At 41.2% G+C, this 19,667-nt stretch overlaps 1 protein-coding gene across 3 annotated transcripts in view; it reads left to right on the forward strand.

The window, feature by feature from the left end:
• FAR2 (fatty acyl-CoA reductase 2) overlaps positions 1-19,667 on the forward strand; it is a 137,659-nt gene that overhangs the window by 73,264 nt on the left and 44,728 nt on the right. For all 3 annotated transcript variants that reach the window (XM_066258028.1, XM_066258029.1, XM_066258030.1), the window contains one exon: positions 13,813-14,040. In XM_066258028.1, the coding sequence (XP_066114125.1) occupies positions 13,852-14,040 (189 nt within the window). In that variant the 5' untranslated portion in view covers positions 13,813-13,851. The remainder of the gene's footprint in view (positions 1-13,812; positions 14,041-19,667) is intronic.

The following is a 19,667-nucleotide window of genomic DNA, read 5'->3' on the forward strand; positions in this document are numbered from 1 at the left end:
ACCACTTAGATCTGACTCAATTAGGCTGCTCACTGAAATGTACCTACTTGGGCCCTACATCAAGCTTTTTAAATCAGAATCTTGGAAAATGGGGTATGGCAAAGAGCTATTTTAACAAGCTTTCCAAATGACTCATGCCCGTTAGGGTTTTTTGAACCCCATCCCCTGCTTTTTTATTCATTCAGTAAATGAATTAGTCTTTCAGTCCTGACTCGTTCATTCATTGATTCAACAATATTCATTGAGCCACTTTTTATTGCACAGTGCTGTGCTAGTTAGCATGTGAGGAATAAACTGTATAAAATGCATCATCTGCATCAGGTGTTTTACTGCTACCGAATTAGGGTGACACAATGTGTCTTCAATATTTATTAATAAGCAAGCACAAAGTATTTGGACTCAGGCTCAAAGTAGCATTAAAAGTATAACATGTAACATCCAGAACAAGAGAGATGTCGGGTTTTTTCTTGCCAGATGGTACTTGGAGAAATAATCGCCCTTGTCCATTACTTCACTTGATTACTAAAACCATTCTGTGAAACTGGTAAAACATTATCTAACAGAAAGAGAAAATCAAGTCTGCAAGCTGTCAAGATGTGAGATTCAGAGTTACATTACCAGTTGGGAACAGAGTTGAGTTTCACATCTAAATTTGATTGTTTTTAGTCCAGTGTTCTCAGTGTGCTTAGATAGTACCACATATATTGTTTTTTCTATTGTGCCACATATAATTCCTTTTCTTACTTAAGCAGTCTAGAGATAGAAGAATTTAGAAAAGGTGAAAGTATTTCAGTATTTAATACTTTGGTTGAAAACCAAACAAATACTCCAAATAAATAAATAAATAAATAAATAAATAAAATGTCCTTCCTGTCAGTAAGTATTTTATGTTCAGCTATCAAGTTATCAAGCAAGGATTCTAGTCCTTAACAAAAATGTGAGAGAAGCCCTGCATGTAGTGAACATGTTAGAAGAAAATATAATAATTGTGATGGCTAGTTGTATGTGTCAACTTTGTTGGACCCCAGAAATAAATTTGTGGGGGAGCCCCCAGTATCCTAGAAGAGCTCTGTGCTCACTCTTCTCTGCAGCCCAGGATTCACAGTGGAAACTGCTGTCATCAAATCGACAATCATAAGTTAATGGCTACGCCGGGGTGGTAGGAATAGAGTGGTGACCCTCAATTGCTGAACCCAAGGTGGTCATGGTTACATAATAGAAAAGTCAAAGCTGCAATCAGAATATTCTGACTTGTGGAGAACTAAGGCCTTGACTTGATCACGGTGTTCTTAGAAGTAAAATAGATGAGAAGTCTCTGAAACTATGACTTGATCTGTATATGCAGAAGAGTTCTAGGTCAACTGAACAAAAGTGTAACCTGAATCATGAAAACATTTAGGATCCCTTAACCAATTCTCACACTTGATCAGTTTACAGAAGACCCGGTACCTATGAATAGAGGAGAGGCTAGTTCCCCTTGAGAAAGGTGCCCAGGACCTTGCTAAAAATTTATGCTGTTAATCTTTCTCCCAGCCATCCCCAGAGAATCGACAATCTTTTACCAGGGTAACTATGCATTGGGGGAGAGCAACTAAAGAGGTTTTGGGGAACTACTGGACACTCGCTCTGAACTGACACAAATTACAGGAAACCCAAAGTGTCACCATGGTCTGCCCTTCAGAATAGGGGCTTGTAGAGGTCAGAATATAAATACAGTATACTTCCGGTCCTTCTCCAGGTGGGTCCAGTGAGCCCCCCAGCCCGCTCTGTGGTCATTTCCCCGGTTCTAGAGCACATGATTGCAGTAGATAGAACCAGCAGCTGGCAGCATCTTCACATGGTAGGAAAGGTCGAGTGGAAGCCACAAGACTGCTTCTCCCTAGAAAAGCAGTGAACCAAAAGCATTCATTCCTGGGGCGGAGGAGTTACAGAGATTACTGCCACCATCGAGGACTTGAGAGATTCAAGGATGATAATTCCCGCTACACCCCCATTCAATTGCCTATCTGGCCTGTAGAGAAGACAGATTTTCTTTTCAGAATGACAGTGAATTATTGTAAGCTTAGCCTTGTGACTTATGTTGCAGAAGCTGCACCAGGTGTGGTTTAATTGCCTGAGAAAATTAATACATCCTGTGGGTCCTGATAGGTGGCTACTGACTGGCAAATCCTTCTCTTTTTTTCAACCTCTGTTTATAAAGAAAACAACACTAAAGATTGTAAATTAGTACAGGTAGGGAAGAAAAGTATGAAGGATCTGGAGGACCCTCAAAAAATTAACAATTCCCATATGATCCACTAATTCTACCTCTGAGAATATATCCAAAGGAAACAGAAACACTAACAGAAGGCTACCTGCACCCCCATACTCAGAGCAGCATTATTTACAATACCCAGGACATGGACAGAACCTCAGCTTCCATGGAGAGATGAATAGATAAAGAAGTTGTATATATACATATATATATATAAATGGAATGTTATTCAGCCATAAAAAGAGGAAATCCTGCCACTTGCAACAGCATTACTGGACCTTGAAGGCGTCATGCTAAGTAAAACAAGCCAGACCCAGAAAGACAAAGACTGTATGATCTCATATGTGGAATCTAAAACAACAACAGAAACTCATAGAAAAAGAGATCAGATCCATGGTTGCCAGAGGTGGAGGCGTGGGGAGGGGGAATAGGAGAAAGGAGGTCAAAAGGCACAAACTTCCGGTTATAAGATAAACAAGTTCTATGCAGTAATGTACAACATGGTGACTGTAGTTGCCACTGCTGTACAAATCTGTTCAGAGAATAAATCCTAAGTCTTCATTACAAGAACAAGTTTTTCTTTCTTAAAAATTGTAATTATAGGCCCTGGCCGGTTGGCTCAGCGGTAAAGCGTCGGCCTAGCGTGCGGAGGACCCGGGTTCGATTCCCGGCCAGGGCACATGGGAGAAGCGCCCATTTGCTTCTCCACCCCTCCGCCGCGCCTTCCTCTCTGTCTCTCTCTTCCCCTCCCGCAGCCAAGGCTCCATTGGAGCAAAGATGGCCCGGGCGCTGGGGATGGCTCTGTGGCCTCTGCCCCAGGCGCTAGAGTGGCTCTGGTCGCAACATGGCGACACCCAGGAGGGTCGCAACATGGCGACGCCCAGGATGGGCAGAGCATCGCCCCCTGGTGGGCAGAGCGTCGCCCCTGGTGGGCGTGCCGGGTGGATCCCGGTCGGGCGCATGCGGGAGTCTGTCTGACTGTCTCTCCCTGTTTCCAGCTTCAGAAAAATGCAAAAAAAAAAAAAAAAAAAAAAAAAAAATTGTAATTATAGGAGATGGTAGATGTTAACTAAGCTTATTCTGATAATTATTTCCTGATAGATATATGTCAAACCTTTATGCTGTACATCTGAAACTCATGCAATGATATATATCAATTATATCTCAATAAACTGGAAAAAAATAACATATAAAATATTGGTGATCTTGTTTTACAAAAGAGAGAGAGAGAGAGAGAGAGAAAAGAAACACCATAAACAGTTTACTTACAGCTAGCAATGCCAGCAATATACCTTCACTGTCCTATCCGAGGGGTATATTGAGTCTCTAGCCCTATGTTATAATTTAGTTTGCATGAATCTTGATCACCTTTCTTTTCCATAAAATATCATATTGGCCCATTACATTGGTGATATTATGCTGATTGGACCTAGTGACCAGAAGTAGCAACTACTTTAGACTTACTGGTAAGACATTTGTCTATCAGAGAGTGGTAAATAAATCCAGCAAAAAGTCAGGGGTCTTCACTCCAGTTGCAATTGAGCAACGCCCCAGATGGGCAGAGCATCGCCCCCTAGTGGGCATGCCGGGTAGATCCCGGTCGGGCGCATGAACGAGTCTGTCTCTCTGCCTCCCCGCTTCTCATTTCAGAAAAACACACACACACAAAAAAAAAACAGAACAAAAAGGGCCTTTAATCTAAGTGAAGTTTTAGAGGTTCAGTGGTATGGGACATGTTGAGATGTCCCCTCTAAGGTAAAGTCTAATTCATTGCATCTAGCCTTTTCTATAATAACTAAGTCACAATGCTTAGAGAGCCTCTTTGGATTTTGAAGGCAACATATTCTTCATTTGGGTTTGTTACTCAGGACTACTTAGTGAGTAACCCAGACAGCTGCCAGTTTTGCATGGGGCCCAGGACAGGGGAAGACTCTGCAACAGGTCCAAGATGCTGTGCAAGCTCCTCTGGCACTTGAGGCGAACGGCCTCACCGACCTGATGGTGCCTGAAATGGTGGTGGTGATAGGATGTGTCTGGGGCCTTCGGAAGCCAACGTTGGTGAATCACAGCACTTAGTATTTTAATGCAAAGCCCTGCTATCCTCTATGGATAACTAGTTTCTCTTTAAGAAATAGCTTTAGGCCAGCTATCAGGCCTTAGTAGAAAGTGGACATGTAGCCATGGGCCACCAAGTTACCATGAAACCTGAGCTGCCCGACGCAAAGCGGCTGTTGTTGTCTGATCCACCAACCTGGAACGTTGTGCACGCTCAGCAGAACTCCATCAAATAGAAGTTGTACATCTCTGATCAGGCCCGTGAATGCCCTGATGACACAAGTAAGCTACACGAACAAGTGGTCCAAATGCCCCTGGTCCCCACTTTGTTACACTACCTTCCCTCCCACCCCCAGGCTGCACCTATGACCTCATAGGGAATTCCCTACAAAAGCTGACAGAAGAAGGGACTTCTCCAGCCTGGTTTATAGATGGTTCTGCACGATATGTAGGCACCACTCAGAGTGGACATCTGCAGACTCCAGCCTCTTTAGGAGCGGTTCTGAAGGACAGTGATGAAGGAACACTATCTCCGTGAGCAGAACTTCAAGCAGTGCACCTGGTTAGATGTGGGTTAGGTACTGACTTGTGGCCTTGGGCAGTGGTTTGACTGGGTGATCAGGGGACTTGGAAGGAACATCATTGGAAAATTAATGACAAAGAAGTCTGAGAAAGTTGTGTGTGAAATAAGAAAAATCATGAAGATACCTGTGTCCCATAAAAATGCTCACGAAAGAGTGACTTCTCCAAAGGGAGATTTTAATAATCAAGTAGATGGGGTGAGTGAGCTATTCTGTAAATACCACTCATCCTGTTTCCCAGCCACCCCTGTAATCACCCAATGGGCTCATGAACAAAGTGGCCAGCGTGGCACAATGGAGGTTATATACAGGCTCGGAAACATGGACTTCTGCCCACCAAGGCCCACTTGGCTGTGGCCATTGCTGAGCGCCCAATCTGCCAGGAGCAGAGGTCAACACTGAGTCCCTGACATGGCACCATCCCTCAGGGTGACCAACCAGCTACCCCAGTGGTGCACTGGTTACATTGGACTACTTCCATGAGGGAAGAGTCAGTGTTTTATTCTTACTGGAATAAGTATATATTCTGGAGATTTGGGGTTTACCAAGCTTCCACAATCTCATAAGGTGATCCCTTAAGATTCTTTCTCTCCTTCTCTCTCTTTCTCCAGAGACAACGACCTATGTTAGATTATCTCCAGTATAAAGTCTTTTATTCTAGGCAGAGTATGTAAATGTTGGCTTCCTGTTTATTCAGTAGGGTTGTTTTTGTCATTGTGTTGACCAACCATTTTTTACTTCTAACCTGATCAATTCAGTAATTCACCAAGAGGAAATGGGGAGCACTGTGTGATTTGCATTTGATTGTGACTCTCTTGGTGTTTTAGATTCTTTCCATGATGACTGATGCTTGACTTACCTAAAAACAAAAATAATAATACCATGCATTGTTAAAGATTTTACCATTTAGCAAGAATGTTTGCGTATTAATTATCCACGCCTAATTTGGTATGCAGTACACAGTAGGCAACACAATACACCAATTTAATCAATTATTATAAATGATGGATTTAGGTCATATCTTTTTCCTTTTTCTTTTCTGTTAAATAGGGACAGTTTTTTTTTTTTTTTAAACTTAATAATAAGCTAAGCAAAAGCAAACTTAGAAGGTTGTATTGAGGTGATTGCTAAATTTCATGTTCTTAAAGCCAGGCTGAAACATTCCTCCCCAGGTGGGACTGTTTCCAAATTGATTTTTCTTGACTATGGAGCATTGCTAATACAATTAGTGATGGCCTACGCCCAACAGCTGCCCACAATACTACTGGGGGTTAATATCCTCCATCAAGAACTTAAAAGTTCTCTCAGAAAAACTGTATGTAAGAAGCCTATAGCAAAAGATACCCAAGTTTGTTGGTGAATTATATAATTTGGGATATATGCAGAAAACCAAAGCAGTAGAAAAGAAAGATCTCTCTGATTAAAACTTGTTTTCAGTAAGTCCTAAACCCTTCACACACAGATATATGATATACATATAGGTTTTTTGGTTTTTTTTATTTTTTACAGAGACAGAGAATGAGTCAGAGAGAGGGATAGACAAGGACAGACAGACAGGAACGGAGAGAGATGAGAAGCATCAATCATTAGTTTTTCATTGCAACACCTTAGTTGTTCATTGATTGCTTTCTCATATGTGCCTTGACCGCGAGCCTTCAGCAGACCGAGTAGCCCCTTGCTGGAGCCAGCGACCTTGGGCTCAAGCTGGTGGGCTTTTGCTCAAACCAGATGAGCCTGCGCTCAAGCTGGTGACCTCAGGGTCTCAAATCTGGGTCCTCTGTATCCCAGTCCGACGCTCTATCCACTGCACCACCGCCTGGTCAGACCATATAGGTTTTTTATTACTTATATTTATTGATTCATTTTAGAGGGAAAGGAAGGAGGAGAGAGGGAGAAAAAGAGAGAAAGATAAACATCAATTTGTTGTTCTACTCGATTTATGCATTCATTGGTTGATTCCTGCAGGTGCCCTGACTGGGGGGTCAAACCAGCAACCTTGGCATATTGAGACAACACTCTAACCTGCAGAGCTACCTGGCCAGGGCTATTCAGGATTTTATGGCTTAGATTAATGAGGTTTCTGTAGTTTATTATAAATGACCTTTCCATCTTTTCACAAACCTGTGAAAACCAAGAACTAGTATTGTACCTCTATGCCACATTTTAAAGGTTTACATTGAAACTGGAAAGGTTGATATAAATTATGAAGAGTTATTTTACTCACCTACCCAAAAACATGCATGTCTTGTTCTAGTGCATTTGTGCCTGTATTAGTCTGCTCCAGTTGTCCTAATACCACAGAGTGAGTGGCCTCAACACCAGACATTGATTTCTCACTGTTCTGGAAGCTAGAAGTCCATGATTAAGATGCCAAAAATTCAGTTTCTGGTGCAAGTTCTCTTGGTTTGCAGACAACTGCCTTCTCACTGCGTCCTCACATGGCCTTTCCTTGGTGCTTGTTTAGGGAGAGGCTGTGCTATGGTGTTTGTTCCTCTTCTTATTAGGCACTAGTCCTGTCAGATTAGGGCCTCACCCTTATGACCTCATTTAACCTGAACCACTTCCAAAAGGTCTAATCTCCAAATACCTTCACATTAGGGGTTAGGATTTCGACATATGAATTTGAAAGGAACACAATTTAGTTCAAAACAATGAGTAATGTCAACTCAACTACATTTTAAAAATAAATACCTTAAATTAAAGTTTAGCAAATGTCTTTATATTTCTAGTGCCCCCAGCACTATTACTTTCTAAGAACTTCTTTTTTAAGTATGCATTATTAAATTAGCTTTTAAAACCACAGAAATTACCACCATAAAACAAAACCCTTTACCTTTAATCCCGTCACACTATTAAACAACTGCTGCCATGTTGAGCTGCCACCACCCCAGCCAGTCTTCTCCCCGGGATTTGTAATGCACATGATGACGTTTACAGGTTTGTCTTCTTCATTTTTTCACTGAATATTACTTTGTAAGTATATTTCCTGACTTCAACATACTTATTGAAAGAATCACAGTGTTTAATTTTCATGAAGATGAACAACTTCCATTTACTGAATTTTAAAAAAACAGCATTGATTTTTTTTTTTCAATCCACCAGCCCATATAGCTGGGCGCATTGCCAACCAAAACTCCATTGTCACATGAGATACCACAAAACACACAGCATACTTCGTATCTTCAAAAAATAAATTAAAGGCATCAGAATACTTATAGATGAGATTGACTTGATTATCCATAGAATTATTAATACTCAGCAACCAATTCCAAGTGGGGTTTTTTTCAGCTGATCTCATGCTGGTCTGATTGCCATTCTTTCTTAAATTTGCCCATCACAGATTTTGATTCATAAAATTGAGAGACTCAATCTAAAGGAAAGCTGAGGTTAGTTGTCTTAATTTATGGCACAGAAACAGAAAGAAAGTTGGTTAAATACAGTGTGAGAAATCGTTCCCTGGAGAAATCTTCCCTCATCTTCACTGTGGATACTGTCAAGGTTGCCATATCTGTATCATCTACTTGGGTAACTATAATTAGATTCCACACAGACGAAATAGGTTATGACAATGGGTCAAATTTATTCTCAGCTTCACAAGCAGAGGTTTCATCCTTGAATATTACCTTTTTAATAGGAAGTGGTGACTATTACAAAATGAGAATTAAAGAAGGTCCTAGACTTCTTTGGACGCTCTCTGGAGGGGTCAGTCTTCCACTAGAGCATATTTCACAAAGTCTAGAGACATATTTTGGGTTGTTCCACCTGGCTGAAGAAAAGGGGGTGTTATCACCACCCAGTGAGTAGAGACCACGGCTGCTGCTCACGCCCCTCCAGTGCTCTGAGCAGCCCGCAACAAAATGTATCTGTCCCAACATGTCACTAGTGCTAAGACCAAGGAACCTTGGTCAAGAGTAAGATTCCTCAGAGGCAAAGCACTTTGTCTCTTATTTATTTATTTTAGAGAATTTTTATAAGACTTCATTTGAACCAAACTGACAAAATATGCCAGGGAGCAAGATCTCAAATGCCTCTTGTTTTATTTCTAAAAATATTTTTCTCCAAAGGACTACCAAGAAATTTGAATAAACTTGTCTCCCTTAAATGTTTGAATCTTAATTTCTCATTTTCCAAAAGAGCCACCCAGAGAATAAACTTCCCATATGCTGTAATCTGCAAAAAAAAACAAAACCCAAAATGTATAACTTGGCACAACTATTATGATTCAGTATTTTAACATCTGTTCCTTAGAAATGAGGACAGTCTCACTTTACTATCAAAAGGAGAGTAAAAACTATGCATTTTCATAAATGACTATAGGGACACTGGTGACCATCTGGAGGAAAAAATGCTCCAGAAGAGAAAGGGAGTATTTAAACTGCATACAGCTTGTTTCCTACCATTCCCAGAGCCTGGACAGTGCCTGGTACACGATTGACAATCAGTAAGAACACACTGAGTGACTGACTCTCATAGATTCCTCATCTTTTCATTCCAGCACAGATATCCTGCATATACAGGATGCTGATGGAGTTTGGCAAAGTGACTTAGGCTTCTCACAAACTGTCACAAGCTTGAAGGACAGGAAGTGTTCCTCTGCTCTCTGCGCTGGTAATCTGAGAAGATACAACAGGCAAGCCATGACCTGGTCAGCAGTTCTAAACACATTCCTCCTTCTGGAGGAATATGTTTATGTTAATAACTCTAAAATTGTATTAATATTTTTTCAGTGAGAGTAGGGAAGATACAGAGACAGTGAGATTTATTTATTTATTTATTTATTTATTATTTTTTCTTCTTTTCCATGTGAGAGGAGGGGAAATAAAGAGACATATTCCCACATGTGCCCTGACCCAGATCCACCTGGCAACCCCTATCTGGGGTCAACACTCTGCCCCTGTGAGGCCATGCTTGCAACTGAGCTATTTTTGGTGCCTGAAGCAGAGGCTCCACAGAGCCATCCTCAGCACCTGAGGCTGACATAATCAAATCAATCGAGCCATGACTGTGGGAGGAGAAGACAGAGAGAAAGAGAAGGGGAGTAAGGGAGGAGAAACATATGGTCACTTATTTTGTATGCCCCGACCAGGAATCAAACCCGGGACTTCCACATGCTCAGTTAATGCTCTACCACTGAGTCAACCAACCAGGGCTTGTTTTAATTTTTAAAATAATGAATTATTTTAATAAATTACATTAGGAGTTAACAATTTCTGGCCTTGCAAAGTTATAACATACAGAATGGTCTGTAGGGAGCCAAATGTCATATAGGAGTTTCTGGAGCCAGCAACCAAGCCATATGTAGGAATAGAAGCCAGAAAGAGAGGAAACTCTCTGCTGCAGCTCTGATCTGAGGGTGAAGAATTCTCCTTGACATTTTTCAGAATCACTTGCTTTGAGGGTTGTCGTGTCCACCTGGTCTTGATGACAGGTAAAGAGTGCCAGGAGACAGGAGACACTGGTTTATGCTTTGTTTTCCTCTCAGAGCACTTGGCATCCCCTGCCATGTTTTTTGTTATGTTTGGGAAGCACTTGGACTGTGGACAAAGCAGGAAAATTCCATTCTTTGGAGACCTATAAAACCTTCCTTTGTCCCACAGGGAATAAGCTCATTAAAGATCTTTCCTGCTCTAAAATTCTCCATCACATGTTGCAACATTGTGTCTGGAACCAAAATATCTTAACAGTTTTTTTTGTTGTTGTTGTTTGTTTGTTTGTTAGCGAGAGAGAGAGAGAAAGAGAGAGAGACAGATAAACAGGGACAGACAGACAGGAAGAGAGACATTTGAAGCATCATCTCATAGTTGTGGCACTTCAGTTGTTCATTGATCGCTTTCTCATATGTGCCTTGACTGGGGGGCTCCAACTGAGCCAGTGACCTCTCTCAAGCCAGTGACCTTGGGTGTCAAGCCAGCGACCATGAGGTCATATCTATGATCCTAGGCTCAAGCTGGTGACCCTGTGCTTAAGATGATGAACCCACACTCAAGCCAGATAAGCCTGCACTCAAGCCAGTGACATCAGGGTTTCAAACCTGAGTCCTCAGCATCCCAGGTCAATGCTCTATCCACTGCACCACCACCTGGTCAGGCAACAGTATGTTTTCATTTCTAGAAAATATGATTCCATTAAAGTCTTTGATATTACAAAACAAGAATCTGACATGTTCAGAAGAAATGAGGTTGAGAAGTCACCTTATGTAAACTTAGTTTCCCTTCCATAATTTTTTGCCCAAAACCATGCTCACTTATGCCTAATAGTATAGTTGATTAGTATGGTGCCTACACATTTTCATAGATAAAGGAATTGGCAAACTTTATCATTGAGTGGAGTTGTATCTGCTGAAAACACTTGACTTGGCTTGATGATTGATTGAGTTATAAATTGTCTTCTCTTATTTCCAAAAAAGGATATATAAAATGCATAAGACAGAACATTTTTAAAAACTGTCAAAAGCAAAAGTCAGAACCATTAAGAGGAAACATGTTAAACTAGTGACTATATTAATAGCTAATACTTACTGAGTATATACTATAGGTAACTTGTATTTTTAAGAGTTTTATATGTATTCACTCATATAATTCTTATCACAGCACTACTAAGGGGATACTTTTGTTTTCTCCATTTTACTCCAGCAGAGATTAATAATTTGCCTGATGTCAGCTAATAAGGGAAAGACTGGGATTTGATTTCCACCAGTCTCTCTTAGATCCTGTTCCTAAACTAGGATGTTATACTGACTTCTAACACTTGACTCTAGTTTTTTTTTTTGAGCTTCAAGGCAGGCAAGGCAAGAATATTTGGTATTTTTCCCAAGGGCTAAATTCTTGAGAAAATGGTTAGATAGATTGTAAAATAGCATAACACTATGTACCATGCCATGACAGATATGATCAATAATTAATATTTTGTACAAGGTCCAACTGTGTTTTTCAAAATAATACTCCTCACATTAACCCTCAATAAAGGGATTTAAATAGTAGCTCAATGAATCTAGCAAATGTGATCTGAAATTCAGATATCCTAAAGTGAATAGTGTTCATGATTGGGTGTGGTTTCTGTCATTGATCCCTCTTTTAGTTATGTTTGTGGCAGTCTGCATTTTCTTGTGTATCTATTTACTTACCTTTGTATCCCTGGTCTCTTCTGATAGAGTGACAGCATGTAAGATACCCAAAATTATTTGTTGTATAAATTTATGAATGGCCTGAGCAGGCAGTGATGCAGTGGATAGAGCATCGGACTGGGACGCAGAGGACCCAGGTTCGAAACCCCCAGGTCGCTAGCTTGAGTGCGGGCTTATCTGGTTGAGCAAGGCTGACCAGCTTGAGACCAAGGTCACTAGCTTAATCAAGGGATCACTTGATTTGCTGAAGCCCCCCAGTCAAGGCACATATGAGAAAGCAATCAATGAACAACTAAGGAGCCACAACAAAGAACTGATGCTTCCATCTCTCTCCCTTCCTGTCTGTCCCTATCTCTCTCTCTCTCTCTCTCTCTCTCTCTCTCTCTCTCTCTGTCTCTGCACATGAATGAATGAATCTTCTACAGGCAAAGAGTTCTGCCCAAGAACATAGACTCAAGATCCTCACAGTATACATTATGACTATAAATGGTAACACATATATTATAACTATGAAAAGTCATTGTTGTAGAGGAGTTCCTGGCAGAGGGCTCTTGACTGGAGTTGAAGAGGCCGGGTGTGGACCCTTGGACTACTTGTTTATTTCTTCTTTATAAACCCTGATGTCAGGGCCAGTGTCTGAAGTTGTATTTTGCAAGATCCACACAAATCCCAACCAAGCAGAAAGCAGAGGATGTGCTGTAGCCAGGAAAGCCCGTGGGCCGAGGGGGTCTGCTCTCACCAAGCCAGCCCTGCCTGCCGCAGAGCGCTCAGCCCCTGCTTCCCAGACAGTGTTTTTAACCTGCGGCTTAGAGACAAAACACTTCATGTTGCGTTTCCACAGCGCGGGTGACTGTTTGTCAGGAGCCCCAACATCAAAGCGCTGCTGCGGGCTGCCCAGCACCCTTCCCCCATGCTCGGGAAGCAGGGCCTTCCCTGGACCTCCAGAGCGCTGACTGCCCGGTGCCTGCGTGTCAGGGCTGCCGCCGCTGGGCTGCGACCTCGCGTGTTCCCCTTTCTCTGCCCTTTCTCGTTCGCGATGGTTCAGCCCTAGAGCAGCGTGTGATGGGAAGGATGGCGCTCCACGCACTGTCCGGCCGAGGAAGGGAACATGATATTAATTCCGAAATGGCTAGGTGGGCCAGGGCCAGTTAGCTCAAGTCAAAGCGAAAGTTATTTGCTCCAGTAACGTCTCCAAATAAAATTTCAACTGAAATACTGATTGCATCATAATTTTGAAAAATTTGATAGCTGTTCTAAGCTTTGGTTTAACAGGTTATGGGGCCACTCCTAGCTGTATTATTTTCATTCTCATAATCCTGAATTCCTTCTATTTCCCCAGGCAGCACGCAACGCCACACCTCGGACCTTTGTTCTTTCTCTTCCTCTCTTTGGCTTGGAGCACTCTTACCACAGCCCTCTCTGTCTTCGAGGCGCGCCTCAGGTGCCTCCTTCCTGAATTTTCCAGATCTTGCTGGGCACTCCTTCACTGTGTCCCCTTCGTTTCAGCACTTACCACGTTGCATACGACAATGTTTTAAAGCAGTCTGCATTAGACTACGAGCAATTCCTTGAGAACAGGAACCACGTTTTACGCGTCTCTTGCCCACAGTTCCTGGCAAATGTCTGGCATGTAGAGTGAGCGAAATAAGTATTGATTGCGATGCACCGCGTTGCTCATGAGCCATGATGCGATCACTCCAGCTAGTGAGTTACCTCGAAGTTCTGCAAGCACCAGGGACATTTTAAAGGGGCTGTGCAGCTTTGAAATGTAATCTTTTGTTACCTCTCTCCCTTTTCAGGCACCTCTTTCTGGAGCCGTGAAGACAAAGGGAAGAATCATGTCCGTGATCGCAGCTTACTATAACGGCAAGGCCATTCTCGTCACTGGGGCCACAGGCTTCCTGGGCAAAGTGCTGATGGAGAAGCTGTTTCGCACCAGCCCCGACCTGAAAGTCATTTACATCCTTGTGAGGCCCAAGGCTGGCCAGACACTGCAGCAGAGGGTTGTCCAGATCTTGAACAGTAAGGTATGACTCATGGGAGGAGACATAAGGCAAGGTGACTCACTACAGTGTTTCCTTATACCCTCAAACCACAAGTGAGAGCCAGGATATCTGGGCAGATGGTGGAGGAGAGGGGACAAAATAATATAGCAGCCAGCTGCTCCCAGGAACCTGCCCTGTTTTTCCAATAGAGAAACAAGTGCTTTGGTTTCGTCCAGGGCAAGTGAGCAGATAATCTATTGAATATATTCTGGAAATCACTGAGTAAGCATCAAAATGTGGACTCTCCAGGCTTGAAACCTATCACAAGTTCATCTGAACTCCTCCCTAATTTTCTTTTAAATTTAAGATTGTCTTCCCTTACATTTTTTGATGTTCTATTTTAATATTATATTAAATTAAATTATATTCTAATATATGGAACAAAAAAGATTACTAAGTAGCCATGTAGCAATACTTTTAGTTATTTAAACTCCACAAGGTGATATACCTTATGTTTATTAGTTGTTGTAAACTTTATCTGTGACAACTTGGTATTTCTATGATCCCTTTATATTTCTATTATCTCATAAGTTGTTCTAACAGAAAAAACATTGAAAAGGAAATATTATCCATGTGGATGAGCATTTGGGTATCAAACCCTTTCATTATTTCAAATAAAGATTACACATATCATGTCATGGATTAAATTTAATTATTTTATTGATTTTAGAGAGAAAGGAAGGGTGAGGGGGAGAGAAAACAACATTGAGCTGTTCCTGTATGTGCCCTGACCAGGGATCAAACCGGCAACCTCTGTGCTTCGAGACGATGCTCTAACCAACCGAGCTGTCTGACCAGGGATCATAGTTTAAATTTGAGGGCAGTACAGGCTTTGGTCTAAAACATACTATATGTTGGTGCAAATTCTGACTAATCATTTGTTATCACTTTACTTCTATGCTTTGGTTTGCAATATTTAAAATAGAAATGATAGCAACAACTTTCTAGGATTGCCATAAAAATTAAATGAAAAAAAATGCAGATATCTGGTTCATAGTCCCTTTTGTAGTATAAAGGGGTCACTTAGGATTAGCAAAAAGGACAATTTAAATAAGGTATTGTTTTAATAAAGGCTTCTTTCCGGTGTGTAGGAATAGTAACATTCAACGTGCACCTGAGAGCACCACACGTTAGAGAGGCCCAGGAACCCCCTTGCTCACATTTGTGTGTTGACACCAGGATGAGATGTGGGTACAAACCCCCAAGAGCATCAGGAAAGCTGCTCCTCTGTCTCATGGCCGGACTCAGCCACAGTCAATCACAGCTGACATTTACTGGGTGCTTAGGATACTGCACACCCTATTCAGAGGGGTTTTCCTGACATACCTCATTGATTTTTGCAACAACCCTGTAAAGCAAGCTATTCATATCCTCATTTTATAGATAGAAAACCTGAGATCTGAAGTGTTAACTTAGCAAAAATAACCAGTGGGTCAATGGGAGAGCTGGACTGAGGAGCCCCCAGTCTGGCTCCAGGGCCAACGCGCTAATTCCTACCCCAATGCTGCAGGTGCTGCCAGAATCATAACTACTAGTTCTTTTTCTTTTTCTTTTTCTTTTTTTTTTTTTTTTTTTTTTTTTTTTACAGAGACAGAGAGAGGGACAGACAGGGACAGAGAGGAAGGGAGAGAGGTGAGAAACATCAATTCTTCATTGCAGCACCTTAGTTATTCATTGATTGCTTTCTCCTATGTGCCTTGACCGTGGGGCTACATCAGAGTGTGTGACCCCTTGCTCAAGCCAGGGGGACCTTGGGCTTCAAACCAGCGATGTTTGAGCTCAATCCAGTAACCATAGGGTCATGTCTATGATCCCATGCTCGAGCCAGCGACCTTGGGATTTCGAAATTGTGTCCTCCACATCCCAGTCCAACAATGCTCTAGCCACTGCATGGTCAGGCATATCTACCAGTTCTTAAGAATAAGACCCAAAGGCTGATGTGGTGTACAATCAAAATCTAGAAAAAAGTCTCAGATCTCTCTTCAGGAAGCTTTTCCCAGTTATACAGTGTGTCCGTAAAGTCATGGTATATTTTTGACCGGTCACAGGAAAGCAACAAAAGACGATAGAAATGTGAAATCTGCACCAAATAAAAGGAAAACCCTCCTAGTTTCTGTAGGATGATGTGGCATCATGTGCGCATGCGCAGATGATGACGTAACACCTTGTATACAGCAGAGCAGCCTGCGGCCATGCCAGTCGAGATGTGGACAGTACAGAGGAAAGTTCAGTGTGTTCTGTGGCTCGCTAAATTCAAATCCATGACCAAAGTGCAACGTGAATATCGGTGCGTTTATAATGAAGCACCACCACATAGGAATAACATTACTCGGTGGGATAAGCAGTTGAAGGAAACCGGCAGTTTGGTGGAGAAACCTCATTCTGGTAGGCAATCAGTCAGTGACGAGTCTGTAGAGGCTATACGGGATAGCTACCTAAGGAGCCCTAAAAAATCTGTGCGTGAGCCCACATCGAACTGCACTGAATAGGTATGAAACTGGGAGAGTTTTCCTTTTATTTGGTGCAGATTTCACATTTCTATCATCTTTTGTTGCTTTCCTGTGACCGGTCAAATGTGCACCATGACTGTACAGACACACTGTAGATCCCTAATGGACTTTCATCACATGATAGCCAGGGCTCTTTAGTTTGATAGCTAGCTTATGGATTTCCAACCCACCTTCAGTAATGCAGTGTTCTTGAAAGTAGATTAAGAATACCAGGAATGAGAGGCTTGGATAATTTTCTTCAAAACATAGTAAATAAAAATATTACCAGTTTGCCTTTGACTCCCACTAAGTCTTCAGGAAATACGCTCAAGAGAACCTCTGTTCCATCCATCAGAATCCATGCATCTGCTGGGTCCCTTTCCTCTCACAGTCTAGATAGCTACCACCTCTCACCTCCTGTGTCCGTGCTTTCAGAGGGAGACAACCAAAAGGAGACAGACTCCTTGGAAAGAAGGACATTTTTAATCCATTGGTCACATAAAACGGGGCACAAGAATCAGAAAAGAGGACTCACTTCATCCTACATGACTTAGTTTCTTATGCATTTTCAGAGCACGTAAAGGAATGAATCAATGGAGGGAAAGGTACCTGAATGGATGGCAGAGTCTTGAGGACTCTCCCTCAAAGGTAATTAAAGTGGCACTGTCAGGAAACAATTAGAGACACACACAAATGCTATACACATCTATCTATTGTAGTATTATTCACAGTAGCAAACACTGGAACCAATCTGAATGTGCCACAGTAGAGAAATAACTAAATATACAGTGATACGTACATATGTTCAAGTAGTATGCTGGCACAAAAACTTAATATTTTAGCCCTGGACGGTTGGCTATGCGGTAGAGCATTGACCCGATGTGTGGATGTCCCAGGTTCGATTGCCAGCCAGGGCACACAGGAGAAGCACCCATCTGCTTCTCCACCCTTCCTCCTCTCCTTTCTCTCTCTCTTCCCCTTCCACAGCCAAGGCTCCATTGGAGCAAAGTTGGCCCCAGTGCTGAGGATGGCTCCATGGCCTTTGCCTCAGGCTCTAGAATAGCTCCAGCTGCAACAGAGCAATGGCCCAGATGGGCAGAGCATTACCCCCTGGTGGACATGCTGGTGGATCCTGGTCAAAAAAAACCCTTAATGTTTTATAAAATATTACATGACATTAGAAAATGCTTGTAATATATTCAGTGCAAAAGAAAAATAGACTAAAACCATATTCAGTATAATCTCACCTAATTGTTCTAAATGCTGATGAGGTCTTAGATTACTTTTATTTTCTGGCATTTCCAAATTTTTATATTACAGCTGTAATGAATGTGTTTACTTCTATGGTGAGAAAAAAAGCACCCTTTTCAAAGTGAAAAAATAAAAGCAATAATCTTTTCCCAAAGCTTTCCAAATATAATTACAATGAACAGGTTTCACTTTTATAGTAAGGGGGGAAAAAACCAAGATGCTTTTTAAAATAGTAAATAAGGCAGAAAAGCAATCAAGAATTTCCCAAATCATGTCATTAGCTACACATTTGGTTCATTTTTAGTTTTGACTTCATCAAAATTAAATAGTTTTACTTATTTTTATTAGAAATATAATTTCATATGTTCAATATTGTCTTTTTAAAATATTTTTGTTTCTTTCAAAATAATATCTGAGGTGCTTCTAGAGAAAATAAGCCAAGCTCGATGTGAGCATGCTCACTACAGCCCCGTGCTTTCCAGCCTGCGAGTGCCCAGGGTTCCCACGCTGCCGCTCCGTCTCTCACTTATGAAAACTATGCTCATTTAAATATGATCCAACCAGCTTTCCATCCTAACCAAAAACAGTTCCAGATGGAGAATTGATATTTTATTTATTTTGCTCTCTTGAATATGGCTTTGCTAAACAAGACATGGGTGCTCCCCAAGATAGCAGATAAGTAGTGACAAATGAATCCTGCAGCTGTGAAATGCAAAGAAATATCAAGACTATTTTGAGGTTCTTTACTGCCTCAAAGATGTGAGTTCGTTTTTTTCCCCCACAACAGTCATGTTCCATGTATGTCTGTTTAGTATCTTAAATTGACTGTATTCTACTCTGAATAACTCTCTAAGAAGACATCAGAAAGACAAACTCATACCCAAAACATAAACCTCAAATAACTGAAATTATGTTAAAAGTGACGTAGTTAATTAAGAGTGATTGTGAGGTCAGAATCCAGAAAATGTTTTATTGAGTGAATACCAAAAATGGTTGGGCTTTTCCTATTAAGCTACGGTCATCAGATAAGAGAAGGGTTACAGAGAAATTATGCTGGATTGAGAATGCATCATCTGAGAAAGGCAGGCACAATCCAGGTTTCCAGGAAGGGCCTATCCTGTAGGGTGTAACCAGAACATGGATTTATAAACAAAAGCAAATCTTGGCAGATTGCACTGGACAGTTAAAGTCAACCTCTCTGGAAAAATGTGAATTATTCAATAAGCCCTCAGTTGGCCATGAGATAAATCAACTTTGAAATACCCTAGAGAGCTTTCCTGAATGAATCATGCAGGGTCCCACACAGGGCACGCATTTCACAGAAATTATTGTGTTTAAGACAATAGAAGATAGTAAAATTTAATGAAATAGTTAATTGAATCCTCTTGTAAGACTATCACTATTTGGTAGTTTCTAGAAAACATTAGATAAATTAACATATCTAATAAACATTAGATATATTATCTAATAAACATTAGCTAAATTAATCCCTAAGAAAAAATTAATGCATTTAAAATGAACTTTGAACTAAAAACATTAACTGAATCAAATAATATCTGCAAAGAAAGGCCAACAATCTGACCTTGTTGAGTATTGAGAAACACCCAGCTGAAAGGTTAATTTCATTTTATGTCAAGTTCCTTTTTAATTTGTAAAGATTCTTTGATAAGAAAAAAAATTGTTTCATGCTTGGTCCAGGTTACCTTGTGTAAGAGCTGCTGGTCCCTACTTCCAAAAATGAATTTCTGATTGATACTTATAGTTCTGTTAAATCTCTATGTAAGGCTAAGGCAACTGGAAACAGAAGTTTATATTCTTAATCCCCAAAGTCAGTGTTTTTCCATTACTGTTTTATTTTTCCTAAGAAAC

The sequence above is a fragment of the Saccopteryx bilineata genome, chromosome 2 (genome assembly GCF_036850765.1).
Source record: "Saccopteryx bilineata isolate mSacBil1 chromosome 2, mSacBil1_pri_phased_curated, whole genome shotgun sequence".
NCBI lineage: Eukaryota > Metazoa > Chordata > Mammalia > Chiroptera > Emballonuridae > Saccopteryx > Saccopteryx bilineata.